Source organism: Protopterus annectens, chromosome 9.part0 (genome assembly GCF_019279795.1).
Source record: "Protopterus annectens isolate FY-2018-M chromosome 9.part0, PAN1.0, whole genome shotgun sequence".
NCBI lineage: Eukaryota > Metazoa > Chordata > Ceratodontiformes > Protopteridae > Protopterus > Protopterus annectens.
In genome coordinates this window covers 768,779,562-768,794,624 of record NC_056743.1, presented here as the reverse complement: position 1 = coordinate 768,794,624, position 15,063 = coordinate 768,779,562, and the positions used below count along the sequence as shown (strand labels likewise).

Sequence of the window (15,063 nt, the reverse complement as noted above, 5' to 3'; positions counted from 1 at the left end):
AACTTTAGGCATAAAGGATGGGTTAGTCCTGAGGGAGACCCTGTCAGCAGGGAAAATGATGAAAGGCTCTACAGCCATGAGTGCTTGCAGCTCAAACTCTTCTACCTGAAGTGATGGCCAGAAGCAAGGCTGTTTTCCAAGAAAGGAAGTTTAACTCTGCTGAAGCTGCAGGTTTAAAGGGGGGGGGGTAGGGTGAGCTTCTCCAACACAAAGTTAAGGTCCCAAGCTGGGGTAGGAACTCTTCTGGGAGGGCCTTAAGTTGTTAGCCCCTCTTAGGAACTGTTTGATGACAGGGTGTGAGAAGAGAGGTGGCCCTGTGCCGTAATGAGCAGAGATGGCAGTAGCATGAATTTTAATAGAAGAGAAGCATAGACCCCTGTGTAGTAGGTCTGCTAGGTAACCCAGGATGACAGGTAGGGAGGGCTGTGCTGCTTTGGCTCTCTTAGCCTGGATCCAGCTGTAAAACCTTTTCCACTTGTCAGCATTGGATTTCCTAGTGCTGGAGTGTCTGGCCTCATGTATAACATCTAGGACTTGCTTGCTTAGGCTGGCAGCTTGAGGAGAGGTCAGGGAATAAGCCAGGCTGCCAGGTTGAGAGTCTGCAATTGGGGATGCATGAATTCTCCATTTTTCTGGGTCAGGAGTGTTGGGATCTGAGGTAGGTGCCATGGCGGCAGGGGTGACAGGCTGCGCAGCAGTGGGTACCAGTGCTGGCGTGGCCAGTCTGGGGCAATCAGGATTGCCCTTGGTTTTTCCTCCCTTATTTTGATCAGTACCCTTGAAATGAGTGGTAGAGGGGGAAATGCACAGACTGAGAGGTTTACCCACTGGAAGGATAGAGCATCCACTTTCCAGGCCTTGCTGTGAGGTTCCCTGGTGTAGAATTTGCTGAGCTGGTGATTGGAATGGGAGGCAAAGAGATCCACCTTCGGGGTGTCCCATTTCTGGGTTACAAGGGTGAAGGTTCTGTGGTCATGCTGCCACTCGTGTGGGTCTTGCAGGTTTCTGCTTAAGTAGTCTGCCAGAGAGTTTAAGGAGCCTGGCAGGAATTGTGCTAGCAGGTGTAGTTGCATGGCTGAGGTTGTGTGCCAAAGGGTCATGGCGAGCCTGCACAGAGGATAAGAGTGAGTCCCTCCCTGCTTGTTGATATACCACATCACTGTGGTGTTGTCCGTTTTGATCAGTAGAGGCCCCGGGGAGAACAGGGGTCTGAAAGCTGTCAGGTCATGCTGAACAGCTAGCATCTCTTTTTGACTGATGTGCAGATGTATTTGATTTGGGCTCCAATGGCCTTGAATGCACCTGCCATCCAGGTGTGCACCCCATGCATAGTCTGATGCATCTGTGGTAAGGGTCTGGGCGGCTTGGGTTTTGAAGGGAAGTCCCTTGTTGTGGTTGCATGGTGCTGCCCACCAAAGAAAATCTTTCCTTAGACAAGGTATCATTGGTATGACAGTTTACAGGTCTTGAGAGTGTTGACACCAAAGGCTTTTAGGCTTTTTAAATGTGCAGTTTCCTCATATACAGTCTGTACGCCGTGGAATGAGTAGAGAGAATGCAGGAGGCGAACTGGAATGAGTAGAATACAGGAGGCCACGAACGGTTGCAGGATTTTCCTTGCAGATAACTGGGTTCTGGTGGCTAGTTGGGATAGCCTGTCAAGAGGCTTGTTTTTCTGGAGTAAGGAAAGTCATCTGGGATGCTGTGTCCAGGCTGCCAGGAATAATTTTTTTTGTGTGGGAACTAGTTTTGATTTCTTTAAGTTAATAGTATACCCCAGGGAGGTCAGCAGGTCCTTTACAAAGGTCAGGTGCTGTAACAGCTTTTCCTGACTGTCTACTTGAATCAGGCAATCGTCTACATAGGGGTAAATTTCAATATTTCTTTGTCTGCAAAAAGCAATGACAGGAGTCAGGCATTTTGTGAAAACTCTGGGAGCAGTGGATAAGCCAAAGGGAAGCGCAGAAAAATGAAAGTGCATAGATCTTGCCCTGAAACATAGATATTTCTGCCAAGATTCTCTGATTGGGATGTGTAGGTAGGCCTCTTTTAGGTCTAAAGTGGCTAACCAAGCATCCTTGAAAAGCACAGCAAGAAGCTGCTGGAGGGTGAGCACTTTGAATTTTGGTATCACTAGAAAGGTGTTTAGACTGGACAGATTGAGGATTAGGCGCCAGGTGCCCTCTTTTCTGGGTACCAGGAAGAGTATAGAATAGACACCTTGGCCAATGTGGTCTGCAGGAACCTGTTGTACTGCATCATTGAGAGCAGGGAAAGGACTTACTTTTTGGCCTCTGCCCACTGGTTTGGAGGAAGATCTGGGAACCCTTTTGGGGTTGGCAGAGCGTGGAAATAAGATATGTATCCCTGATGCTATGCTATACACTATGCTGAGGACCCATTGGTCATTGGTAATAGAGGCCCAGTTGTTTACATGGAAGGAGAGTTTTCTTCCTAGGGGCACAAGCAGGTGGGTAGAGGTAAAGGGTGGAGGTGTAAAGTCATTGTGAGTTCTTACCATAAGGGGGGTGGCTTAGCACTCCCTGTCTTTGAAGAGGAGGGACTCCATTGCCTAGATCTCTGCATTCCCTGGGGCTGCTGTCTGGGGGGTCTGCTTCCCCTGGGTCTGGGCTGAGCTGGCCTGGACGGGGCAGGAAAGGACCAGTGCTTGGAGGGGCAATGCCTACTGAACCTCGGTGGCTGGACCTGTAAAAAGTCTGTCTGCATAGATTTACCTTTTTCTGCCATCTTTTTTAAGACCTCTTCTGCCTTGGTGCCACACAAATTGTCTTAGTGCAATAATGTGATCAGTAATTTTGATTTGACATGGTCTGGCAAGGTTTGTTGCCTAACCCAAGCATGCCTTCTAAGGACAGAACCAGTGACTGCTGCCCTGCAGGAGGCTTCTAGGGCGTCAAAGCATACAAGCAAGGTGTATGTGCTTGGCTTTAGGAGAGAGAGACTTCTAGAGGCGTCAAGAAGCCATTGGTGTGGTGTGCTTGGTTGCCTTGCAGAATGCATAAACTCTTGTAATTCTTTATTTTCTGCACAAGCAGGAAAGTAAGACATTTTTTGTTTGAGGAATTCCATGGTATGCTGCTGATATTTCAGCATATGGAACTGACAATTTAGTGCTCTAATAGCAAGAGTAGCAGAGACGTATACTTTTTTACCCCATCTGTCTAAAGCTTGGGATTCCCTGTCTGAGGGGGTGGGATTCTTAGCTGAGGTTGCTTTAATTCGTGAGGGAGTGGGATTCTTAGCTGATGTTGCTTTAATTCCTTTAGGTCCTTGAGAGATTACCTCTGGATCAGCAGTGGGATTTCTGAAAAGGAATTTGAGAGAGTCTGGGAATCTATAGTACCGGTCAAGTTTCCTGGGAGCAGGAGGAAGGGTGTCAGAAGTCAGACTGGATTCCATAAAAACATCATCCACAACATCCAGGACAGGAAGAATGGCCAAAGGTCTGTGCTGTGGTAAATCTAAGAATTCCCAGTCTCTCTTTTTTGACGGAGGATAGTCCTGACATTCCCACTGGAAATGTTCCCTTAAAGTATGAAGGGTTTCACCAAATGAAAAATCCTTGGGTGGAGAGGCGGAAGGAATGGATTCCTCTGCATCAGAATCCTCATAAGCAGAGAGGGGTTGAATGTCTTCATATTCAGAAGCATCAGAGTCATCGGACTCCTGTTCAGATAAAACTACTAGCGACAAGTCTCTTTCTTTCGGAGGGGGTAGCCTGGCTTCCACTAATAAGCATAATAAGGTCTTCCGCCATTTTAAACATTTGAGACTGAGGCAAGGAAGTAGGTGCCTGAGCTTGGGTCATAATTTTTTTGGGCATAGTTTGTACCCTAGGTCTAAAAAACTCAGTAGTTTTAGAAAGAACTGAAGACGCGAAAGTAGTTTTCAGTTTGTGTCGAGTATCGGTACTGCAAAGTACTTCTTCGGAAGCCAGTGCCTGCTCAGCGGCTCCAGACCCATCCAAGGTAGAGACATCCACAGGATCCTTTGTTGAAGAAGAGTCTCGCAACATACCAGACTCCGAAAGGGCCTCAGTAGCATCCTGCGAATGCCCACAGAAGTGGGCATCAGGAGCTGCAAAAGTGCCTCACTGAAGACCAGAGGACTGACGACTAGCTTAACGGAAGCATCGTCGGCAGTTTTGGACCTGTGCGGTCTGTCTCTGTCTTTATCCTTACGTTTTTTCGGAAGATCGGTAGTCGGATGGCTTACTGAACCCATATCGGAATTCGAGGACTAAGAGCAAAAATATCTAGCTACAATAAGGGCCTGATGATGCATAGTTCTGGCGTTGAGCAAAGCACAAAAGCGACAGTGATGGACGTTATGGTCTGGGCCTAAACAGGTGATGCACTAAGAATGGAAGTCTCAGTGTGGTATTTGGTTTCCACAGGCGAGACAATTGTTAACTTTTTCTGACATTGGTTAGAGCAAGAAAAAAGGATCCCCAATGGGGTACTTAGCTTTAAAAGACTTCAACTTCAATTAGGAAACGAAAACTCAAGTAGTGGCTGACTAGCACTTGTGCAAACTGCTTCTGCTTTGGGCTCCTCGGCAAGAAAGACTGATGCAATGGCGTCGGCTGCCTGATTTTATACCACTGATGACCTGAAGTCAGTCCTGGAGCGACAGCAACCGACACAGAAATACTAAGCCTCTGGTATTCGGGCTGACTGAGATCTAACTCTGATGCTCCGAGGGGAAGAGACAGCTCCAACAACTTCAGAGTCCAATCCAACACCCCAGAGCAACCGCCGATGCTTTGGCTCCAAGAGTCATTCCAGCTCAGAGGTACTTGAGGCCAGACAGCTTAGAGAAACCATCAGAGTCAGAGAACCCAAAATCTTTGGATGCAAGGACAACTCAAAAGCTTTCAGGTCAGATGGTTTTGAAACTGAAGAATGGATTGGAGAAGGATCCAAGACTAGAGGTGTGGCTCTATGGAGGTATCTAGAGCTGATGGGATCAGAGTCAAAAGGACTCCCATTTGAATTTGCATCCTGAAAAACTTACTCATCATCCTATCTACATCTGCTTCAGATAGGCTTCTGGAAGAGAGGAAGCAGTAGGAGGAGGCCCTGAATGACATCTTGGAGACTGTTCAAGAAAGGGTAATGGGAGCTTGGATGTGATCGGCTCTGAGAATAAAGGTGGAGAATTCATCCAGGGGGGTCTTTTGCATCAAAACTTCGGATCAGACACTATTGGACCCAGTTTTCGTGCAAGTTTAGTCAGAGGCTCCAAAGAAGTTGTTGACGTAGAAGGAAGATCCGGGGATCTCTTATAAAACACTCTGGCCACAGAGTAGCCTTTCTCTTCTTGCCTTTTGGGGGTTTGAGTCCCAGCAGCAGTAGAAGAATGGTTAGAGGGAAGTAAGCCCCTAAGAATCAGTTTGTTCTTTCTATCAATAAAACCACAAGTGCTGAATCTCTTACAAACTTCACTGTCTACGTCTAGGTGCTTAGGGGCCTAGACAATATACACATTCAGTGTGGGTGTCTGAATTAAGGATTTTTTATGCCCACATGCCACACATTTCTTAATGCCAGACAGCTTCTCAGACATGCCGAAAGAGAAAATGGAATCAAAAGGTTTTTTTTTTTTTTTTTTTTTTTTGAGAAAAGAGTGAGAAGGCATTACCAAAAATGGCAATTTAAACAGTACTACAAAAGCACTATAAACAGAAATGGATAGGACTACCAACAATGGTATTAATAGTACTGAAAGTACATGAAAATTAAATGCAGAGGGCTAAAGGGAGGAGAGGGTAGTACTATAAATATTAAAGAAAAAGTTGGAGAAAGTTAAACTTATTAACCAGTAAGATAGATATACCCAAAGCGTTAGAGCACGCAATGTATGTCTGATTGCTAAAGCAGCAAACGAGATCTGAGGTATGTTAGGCGACTGGGGAATTATGGGAATAGGGAGGCCACTCAAGAGATCTTCCAGATCATAGAACAGCTGAAGTGGCCAAGTTGGATCAGATCTGAACCCAACTATTAAGTAATGAATGAAAATTACATCAGTTCACATTATGTCTTCTGTGTAATTAGGCACCAGTCTGAGTGGGAAGGCTAATGCTCAACAAAGGTGATATATTGTCTGCATAGACATACGTGACAAGATTAGCTGTACCTTGCTGAATTTCTCTCATGGCAGACAACTTAAACTAATTTAGCCCAGAATGAGCAACAAAAATCATACTTGTATATAGGATGGTGATACATCCTGAAAGACCAGTGCAACATCCCTGATCCTACTTACAGAAGAGACAACTGACTCGCTCCTCATCTAGTCTGTAAAGTGCTGTATCAGTATGTCTTATGACAGAATAATCTATAACCAAGACCCTGGGGGCAGAAACAAGCCTATGACTCATGGGTTCAGGCTAGCAGGCCTGGTGATTCCCTGTAGTAGCATGCAAAGGTGCAAGTGTGCATCTATGCATGACTGAGGTCCTGTACGTGGGTTTCTTGGCAGTTTAGTCACCCATTTCTTTACCACCTCAGTATAAATAGTTTGAGAGATGTGAAACTGTTTGACAGTGGTAGGGAGTAGAACAACATGCCTCCACATCAAGTAAGTAAATACATCTCTCACGTGCAGAACTGGAAGACTCAAGGAATGAATTTCAGTGAACATGAGGCAGATTATGTAACTACCCCAAAATACCAAATGCCAATAGACTGATCAGTTGAGAAGTAAGAGTAGCTTGTTGCTATTCAGTAGGAATTTGGCAGCTAGCCACCTGGCGGTGGAAACCTTTGCTCTAGATGATTGTAACTGTTGAAGTGACACCCTGACCCCATAAGCAAAAATGTGGAAAAAATGGTTGTTGGCTGGATGGATGGATAGAAAAGTGCCTAAAAACTAGAAGTACTTTAGAAATAAATGTAACAGTTAGGAGACACATGAAAGGCAAATGCTGACAGTGGTACAGGCAGAGAAATCTTGTTTTGAACTTCTGCTCAATGTGTAGAACACAGTACTGGCCTTAAATATGTCTCTACAGTTAAGAGGAAAAAGTAAATGTCTTATACATTTCTCATGACAAAATACAGTTTTTTGGTAGTAACTTGCCAGAACTACAATGTCTTGCTTTCTAGCATTTAAAGCTGAGACAGGTGTGCTGTACTTGAGGCTCTGAATTTATAATTGCAGTCTTAAGCAAGTTTTGCAACTGAACCGAAAGCTTCATAATAAAATTTCAAGGTGGGACAGATACATATATAGCACTGCCAAAAAAGTCCACAGTGGATTAACTACAAGTCTCAGTTTGCATTATGATAACTTTTTCCTTTGGGTGCTGTGCCAAACGTATGCTCGACATTTTGAGTGTAATAAAGTTCTAAAATACTTCTTTACTGAGTTGTCATCATAGTAGAAATGCTACTAGTATTTATTTCTACTGAATAACGCAGGTTTTTGTCACTGGACTTGCATCACTCCCCTCACATGAAGTAAACTGCATTTAAAAGAATATATAGTGCATATGTCTTTACAGCCAAGTTCATTTTTGTAGCTGTGGGATCAAGATACATTAACTCTGTCAAAATTCTTGTACTACGGTTACAGAGGTACGGTCCCTTTCTTGCTACGTCACTAAAAGTCTTATATAACCAGTAGTGTATGCTGCTTTTGCTGCTTGTTTCAGAAATTAAATATTTTGCATTTTTTTCAATCTGACAGTGATATGTTCTTATGAAATGAAAACCAAAAATAACACTTAAGAAAAATGTAAAAATATTCTGACACTGTGGTGTTACATCAAATATGCATATTTCACATGATATTTCAGATTTGGTTGTCTACATTTCCTAAAAAATCAGCAGGCTGTGCAAAACAAAATTAAAGTGGGATTATTGCAGGTTATTTTATGAGAATTTCACAAGAATATATTGAAGCAGGAGAGAGGGAGGGAGAGGGAGAGAGAGAGAGAAGGCTGTTAAACTTTAGGGTGGAATTTAGGCCAGAACATCCTTCAAACTGTCAGGGTACAAATTAAAAAAAAAAAACACTGCTGAAAGCAGACATATAGCTTTCAATTCTATTCAGACTAAAATAAACAATGTCAAAAACAAACTTGTTTTTTTGTGATTTCAGACGTAGAGAGAGTATTGTTTCCCTATAAAAAAGTGATTTTGATATTATTAATATATGTAGAAAAATAAAAATTGTAGTAAAAACATATTTTTAATTAAAATTCAAGGTGCAGCTATTTACAATGGAGGGTAGGACTACATTCTATTTTTGTAGTTAACTGTGCCATTAACATTCCCTGAAAATGTACTAAATAAATCTTGAACCAGTTTGGAAATGCAGTGTTAAATACAAAAAGCAAAAATAGCCAGCATTCTTGGGACAGGTCTTCAGTAAAATACTAATCAATTAAAGGGTTAAACAATTCAGTCAAGGATCACAGTGAGTGATGACCAAAAGCAAAAAAAAATATGTCATGGAGCCCCTTCTACCACAAGGGAAAGCAAACTATTTACATTCCGAGGTGTTTAAGGTCAAAATTCATGTAGCTATCTGGTCACAAGTGGAAATGGGCTTGGTACCCAAATTTATTCTCTTTCAGGAACTGTAATGTCACAAACAGATCATCAGCTCAACTTACTCAGTAAAAGCTGACAAGTAGCCAGCAATGCATAGGCCGGCATCTACAGCCACAGATGCCTGAGGCAGCATCTTATGTGAGAATCTTGGAAAAACTTTCTTGCTCCAACCTTTCAAATGCCAGAGTCGACTCTTAACAATACCAGAGGAATTGGGGAAGTGTGTGTGTGGGGGGACAATTTGTGTGTTCTGTGAGAGCAAATCTGCAGAGAGGATAAATTTGGGGGAAGAAAAGTTTGGATGATCATTTATGACGTACCAGGCATTTGGTCATTGGTTCTGTAAATATCAAAGGTGGAATTCGGCTAGATGTCCGAGTCTTGTGAATCTTAGTGTAACAAACTGAGTAACTTTCACTCCTTTGCTTCTTAGAGACAGGTTTTAATATTTCTGACTTTCCTTCTTTATGGTTTGCTTTTCTTCCTAGTGGGGCATGGTTTAAAAAGACAAGTCTGTACCTGGTGAACTTTTAATTGAGGCCTGAATACATTCTATACAAATTGTACATGCTCACACCCCAACAAATCAATTACGTATGTGGTGTGCCTATTGGCTAGATGAGTTTACTTCTTATATGCACACTGACGTACAGGGGAGGCAAATATATAGCAAGTGAATCCATACTGCAGAAACAAAAACATACTTTTTAGTGGTGTAAAAATAAGAAAAGTTGCCATATACTCAATAAACCTTCCATTGAAAACTCCTGACTTACCACAATTTACCCAAAGATACAAAAAGTAGACAGTAACTGTTCCTTGCAACCAGTTGGCTCAGTGACAGGAAAGAACTGTAGAAAAAATTATGCATGGCTCTGAGACAGAAGAGGGAGGTAACCTGCAACTTGGAAATGTCCTGTAAGCTGAGCAGTAGGTCCTAGGGGATTGCAAGCTAGATCCTTCATGTCCTGCAGCCAGAGGTCCATATTACTGGACTTAATCACCTACAGCAGTCAGAACACGGATAACCAGATTTTTTAAAGGCAGTTATCTAAGCTCAACTTGGACATCCCCCCAACTGGCAACACTAGATAGTCTTTTGCAAAGTCATGTCACCTTTCAGTAAAACATTCTACTGTGCAACCACAACGTTATGAAGTCATAAATGAAAAGGATAACACCTCCATAGAACAAAACAAAACTAAAGCACTTACCTTGAGGTCCTGGAGCTGGTACCTTTGGGCCACTAATTTCTGGTGTGGACTGTAAACGGCCGCCTGATTCTTCGCTGATGTTAATATTTCTTTCTGTAATTTCTTGAGGATCTGAGCCTTCTGTTTTTGTTTTTTTCATTCGTTTAACCTGAAATGTTATCTATTGGGGGGGGAAAGCATGTCAAAGTAAGTACAGAGACAGCAAATCCTGATCCTTATATAGTGTCGAGTGAAAAAAATGACAGAGGTGGCCTCAAGCGATGCAAATAATTAACCACAAGCATACAGCTAGACATTATACTTTTACAAATGACTTTCATATGTGGGTTTGTAGAGAAGATGGTGATATTACCACAGATGCCTGCATCTAACTATGGCTGTCAATGACTGTGACACAGCCTAACACCTTATCTCATTTCTTATAGAGAAAGCACACTATAGGTTCATAGCTTCCACTACGAAATTTATGACCAACTTGGATGACTTTCAAGAAGCTTGATATCATAACTCTGTTTGGATAGTTTGTGTTCCCAATATACAGTCATCATTTTAGAAGCTAAAACATTAATTGCTCAAAATGCAAGGAAAAATTAGTCTAACTGTGGAAGATAAGCAATGCAACACTCATGCCTTCTTTTTTATGACTGACGTTTATTTTTAGGATTAGATACTCCAGTCTGGTGTTCGCTTTCCCAGTGGAGTTTGCCAGGAATGCATTGTCAAGAAGTGGCTAATCTACTGGCTTACAGATCAGAGAAACATCAACACTAAGTAACCTTTAAGAAAGGGAATATAAAGATAGCATGTGACACCTTTAACAGCAGTGGGCATTTTCCAACCCCTTGACTTTTCTAAAAAGAAATGACACATTTTCCACTTGCTACAAGTCACTTGTTCAAGGAATGCACAACACAGTGTTGTACTCAATGGCTCAGATCAGGGGCAAGTGAAGTGATAAAATGATCTCAAGGTTGACTAGACATGCCTGGGCTCCTGGACATGCTGTTCTGACTTTGGCAGAGAGCTGGTCAGAAATAAATTTTTGCGTATGACTGAGATCAATAATGGCTGTGCAATTTTTATGATATGATCATTTACTTTGCAGTTATGTTTACAACCTGACAAGTCTTAAGACAGTACATTTACTGATATTAAAGGGTGAGTTTACTGCAGCAGCAACAGGTATGCATCATCCCAGCTTATGAGAACCTGGGCATCTTTTACCGAAATAAAGAACAGCTGTGTACATTAACTTATAACAGTAGATATTTGATTAAATCACTGCTACAGTTGCCTAATCTATATAGTTTAACATACTTCCTAGGATACAATGAACCTCCAAGTCTTGCAAAACCTTAAGCTCCCTTTACCTGTGCCAGCCTGCTGGCTGAATGAGCTCCAAATAGAGAAAACAAGCAGCATAGGTGCCAAGCACTTTCTTGCCAACTATAAAGAGGAGGCTAAGGTCCTGATAAGAAACAGGTGTGTGTGTATATATATATATATATATATATATATATATATATATATATATATATGTGTGTGTGTGTGTGTGTATATATATATATATATATATATATATATATATATATATATATACATACACACACACACACATATATATATATATATATATATATATATATATATATATATATATATATATGTGTGTGTGTGTGTGTGTGTGTGTGTGTGTGTGTGTGTGTGTGTGGGGCTCCCCTTCATATAGAAGTTTTAAAACTTTGAATATTGTGTACAGAGAGGAATGGGAAATTCTCCCTTTTCCTCTCTGTAGTGAGATGGCGGAATTGGTATATTTAAATAGCAGGGGGTCTTGAAAAACATCCAGGAATTTTTTTTTTGGTTTAGTTTATTTCTATTTCAGGTGTTTGAAGTTTTGAAACTTCGATAGTTTAAAAGTTCGATCATATGAAGTAGACCCATGTATGTATATATGGAGGAGCTACTGCAGCAGTGTTTTAATGCAGCAACTACTGTTAAGGTAAATTTACTTAAACTGTGCATGTTCATTCATAAATCACTACTGCAGTAGCCAAAGTTATACAGGTAGATTGGCTGAAGGAAGGAATGATGATTCAAGACCCCTGGAGAATGGTCCTAGAAAAGCTTGTTCTAAACCTGGAAAAGGAATCCAGTTTGTAGTGCTTTACAAAGATACGTATAGAGGACCAAGTAGCTGCCTCTAGAATGCTTCTAGAGTATACTCTTTTCCAAAAAGCCATAGAAGACTACTAGGCCCTCGAAGAATAAATTATGGTGGTGTAACAGCAACAAAAGGTAGAGATCACCCATCCAGAAATAATTTCCATTAGCACACATTCTTTGGATGAGAAGTTAAAATGAGGCTCCATATGCTTGAGTTGGTGGTAAAAGACCCCACAGCACCTACTGAAGACAGTAGGGGTCTCTATTTATATACAAAAAGACCACTGATTTATAACACATTTACAAATACACAGATATATATTTATATACGTTCATAATTTCCTTTCCAATATCACAATTTTTATCCCTATTAACCAAAACCAAAGAATTCACTCGTGGAGCCCAAATAAGGGTATGAGCGCAGCAGCAAAAAATCCACTAGTTGTAAGTGTATATCCCCTAGGATAGTAGGATGAACAACAGGAATCCACAAGAATGAAAATCCAAACAGTTTAATAACGCTCATCTCCAAGTACGTTTTCGAGTATCTTCATCAGATAAAACACACAATAAACTGAAAGGACTTTTATACATACATAATTAATTGCTTAATTGAATAATAATTTAATTAATTGGTATTTGTATAAATAATGCTCTTAAAAAAATGCCCTTACAAATATTTTAAACACAATTGATGTATATTTATTTATTTTATTTTATTTATTTTATTTTACATTTGTTTACCGGGCTAGTCCAACTGGATACATTTCCATTTTCAGCAGAGGCCCGGGGAGAAAAGCTCCATGTTGAAGTTAATACAAAGTCTTTTACATAAAGAAAGTAATTAGTTAGTAAAATACATCAGAAATAAGGTTTATTCTAAATTCTAGTAATTAAAAAATATTAATAAGTAAGCACATTAACTCAAATTTCTTTACAGTACAAGATTGGAGAGATTATACTTTAGTAAAAACATTCAAGAAGAGTTTAATTAAAAAGTAAGTGTAAACCATAGAGAGAAGTATATACATTCATAACAGAGGCTAAATACCAAGGGAGAGGTAGAGAAAAAACTACTCAAGGGCAAAGAGTAGAAACAGGAGAGAGAAAGGAGATTTAGAGAAAAGTAGTTAGTAGAATCATGACATTAGTCAGGATTGATGCATGGGCATAGCCAGAGTGTTTTTAGATGTTGTTTGAGCTTTTGTTTAAAGAGGAAGGGTGATGAGATAGAAGTTAGAGTGGCTGGTAGACGATTCCAGTATTTACCTATAGTGTTGGCGAAAAGTGAATCACCTGCTATGTTATTGGACTTGCTTATCTTGACCAGAAGTTTGTTAGAGGAGCGTAAAGAATTTAGGTTAGAATAAGGAGAAAATTAAAATTCAAATAAAAATTCATGCACTTGGCTTGTATAATGTGGAACTACAGATTCCATAAAAACTATGTTATTGAAGATCAATATAAAATTCATGTTTAATAAATAAACTTTATAAATGAAATTAAATCACAATGAATAAAAATATATAGGAATGATATAATAGCACCATCTGGTGGATAACCAGAAAATCACAACTTGGCAGCTCTTAATTTCAGAACTGGAACAATGGAAACCATGTCATTAAGTCCTGGTTCCCTAGTGGCATCAAGAATTATTTGCCAGTACAATTCCCTATACTCCAGTTTAGTCTCCCACATGCCACCCCTGATTTCTTTCGGTACTATCTCCAGTACAAAGAAATGAAAAATAGAATTTGTACATGTTTGAGAATGCCTAAACAAAGCATTGTTGAAATTTCCTTTTTTCATTTCATAATAATGTTCATAAATTCTGGACCTTAATTTGGACTTAATGACATGGTTTCCATTGTTCCAGTTCTGTTGGCTAAGGCCTTCGATACAATACCCCACTCGGGTATCATTGAAAAACTCATCAGCTTAAATGTTAACCCATACATCACAAGATGGGTTGCAAACTGGCTGAGTGACAGAACCCACAGGGTCAGAGTTGCTGGCGCCATGTCAGACTCAAAACCTGTCACAAGTGGTGTCCCACAGGGCTCAGTCCTGGGCCCACTCTTGTTTGGCATCTACTTTTCCGAAGTACAAGCAAACACAGGAGGGTTATGGCTGACAAAGTTTGCAGATGACTGCAAACTGGGCGCCATAGTAGAAAACACATCTGACACAGATATCCTTCAGAAGGGTCTCACAGAAACGGATAACTGGTGCCAGAGCCACGGCCTGAAGTTAAATGCCAAAAATGCATAGTCATACCCTTTGGGAAAAACAAGGTTACCCCTAGCTACCAAATAGGTGGCAATCCACTGAGCACAGAAGAAGTTATCAGGGACCTGGGGACCCAGGTTGATAGTAGTCTGTCATTCGACACCCATGTAGCTAAAGTAGTTAGGAAGACTTTCTACATTGCCCACCTTATCATGAAGGGATTCTCATCTAGATCAAGGAGGTCATAGTCTCCCTTTACTCATCACTCATCAGACCAATGATTGAGTACAATGCCCCATTTGGGATGTATCTGACCCGACACCTGCAGCAGCTGGAGAGGCCACAAAAGTTCCTCACCAAAAGGATAAAGGGTCTCAAAAATCTGTCCTATGCTGCCCGACTGAAAGAACTCCAGCTCTATTCAGTCGCTACCTTGCTCAGAGGTGACCTTTGCCTAACATACAAGGCCATGTCAAACCCAGATTTGATGAATATGCTTCACCTCAAAAATCTAGATCCATCAGAGCCACAAGGGCGGGAGACTTAAACCTCGACACGGCTATTAATAGGACGTGCTGGAGGGATAGATTCATTACCCAAAGACTCCCTATGCTGTGGAACAAAATCCCGGTACATGTGAGGCAGAGCACCTCGCTGGCCTTGTTCAAGAGAAATCTTGACCAATGGATGGGAGATCGCAGATATACCCCAGGGATTACCTCAGTGTCACTGCTCGACAGAGGCACAGCAAAATAATGGGTATAGTTCCCCATACTAAAGGGGTGGCGTAAGCCACAAAACGATGGGCTAGGCTTGTAAATGCCCTCGGGCAGATAGCCTAGTATAAACCTATGAACCTATGAACCTAA

The 15,063-nt window shown here is 41.2% G+C and overlaps 1 protein-coding gene across 2 annotated transcripts in view; it reads right to left on the bottom strand.

The window, feature by feature from the left end:
* The window catches only part of TTC17 (tetratricopeptide repeat domain 17), a 3,338,929-nt gene that overhangs the window by 861,428 nt on the left and 2,462,438 nt on the right, over positions 1 to 15,063 (bottom strand). For both annotated transcript variants that reach the window (XM_044083397.1, XM_044083398.1), the window contains one exon: positions 9,800 to 9,959. In XM_044083397.1, coding sequence (XP_043939332.1) covers positions 9,800 to 9,959 — 160 coding nt within the window. The remainder of the gene's footprint in view (positions 1 to 9,799; positions 9,960 to 15,063) is intronic.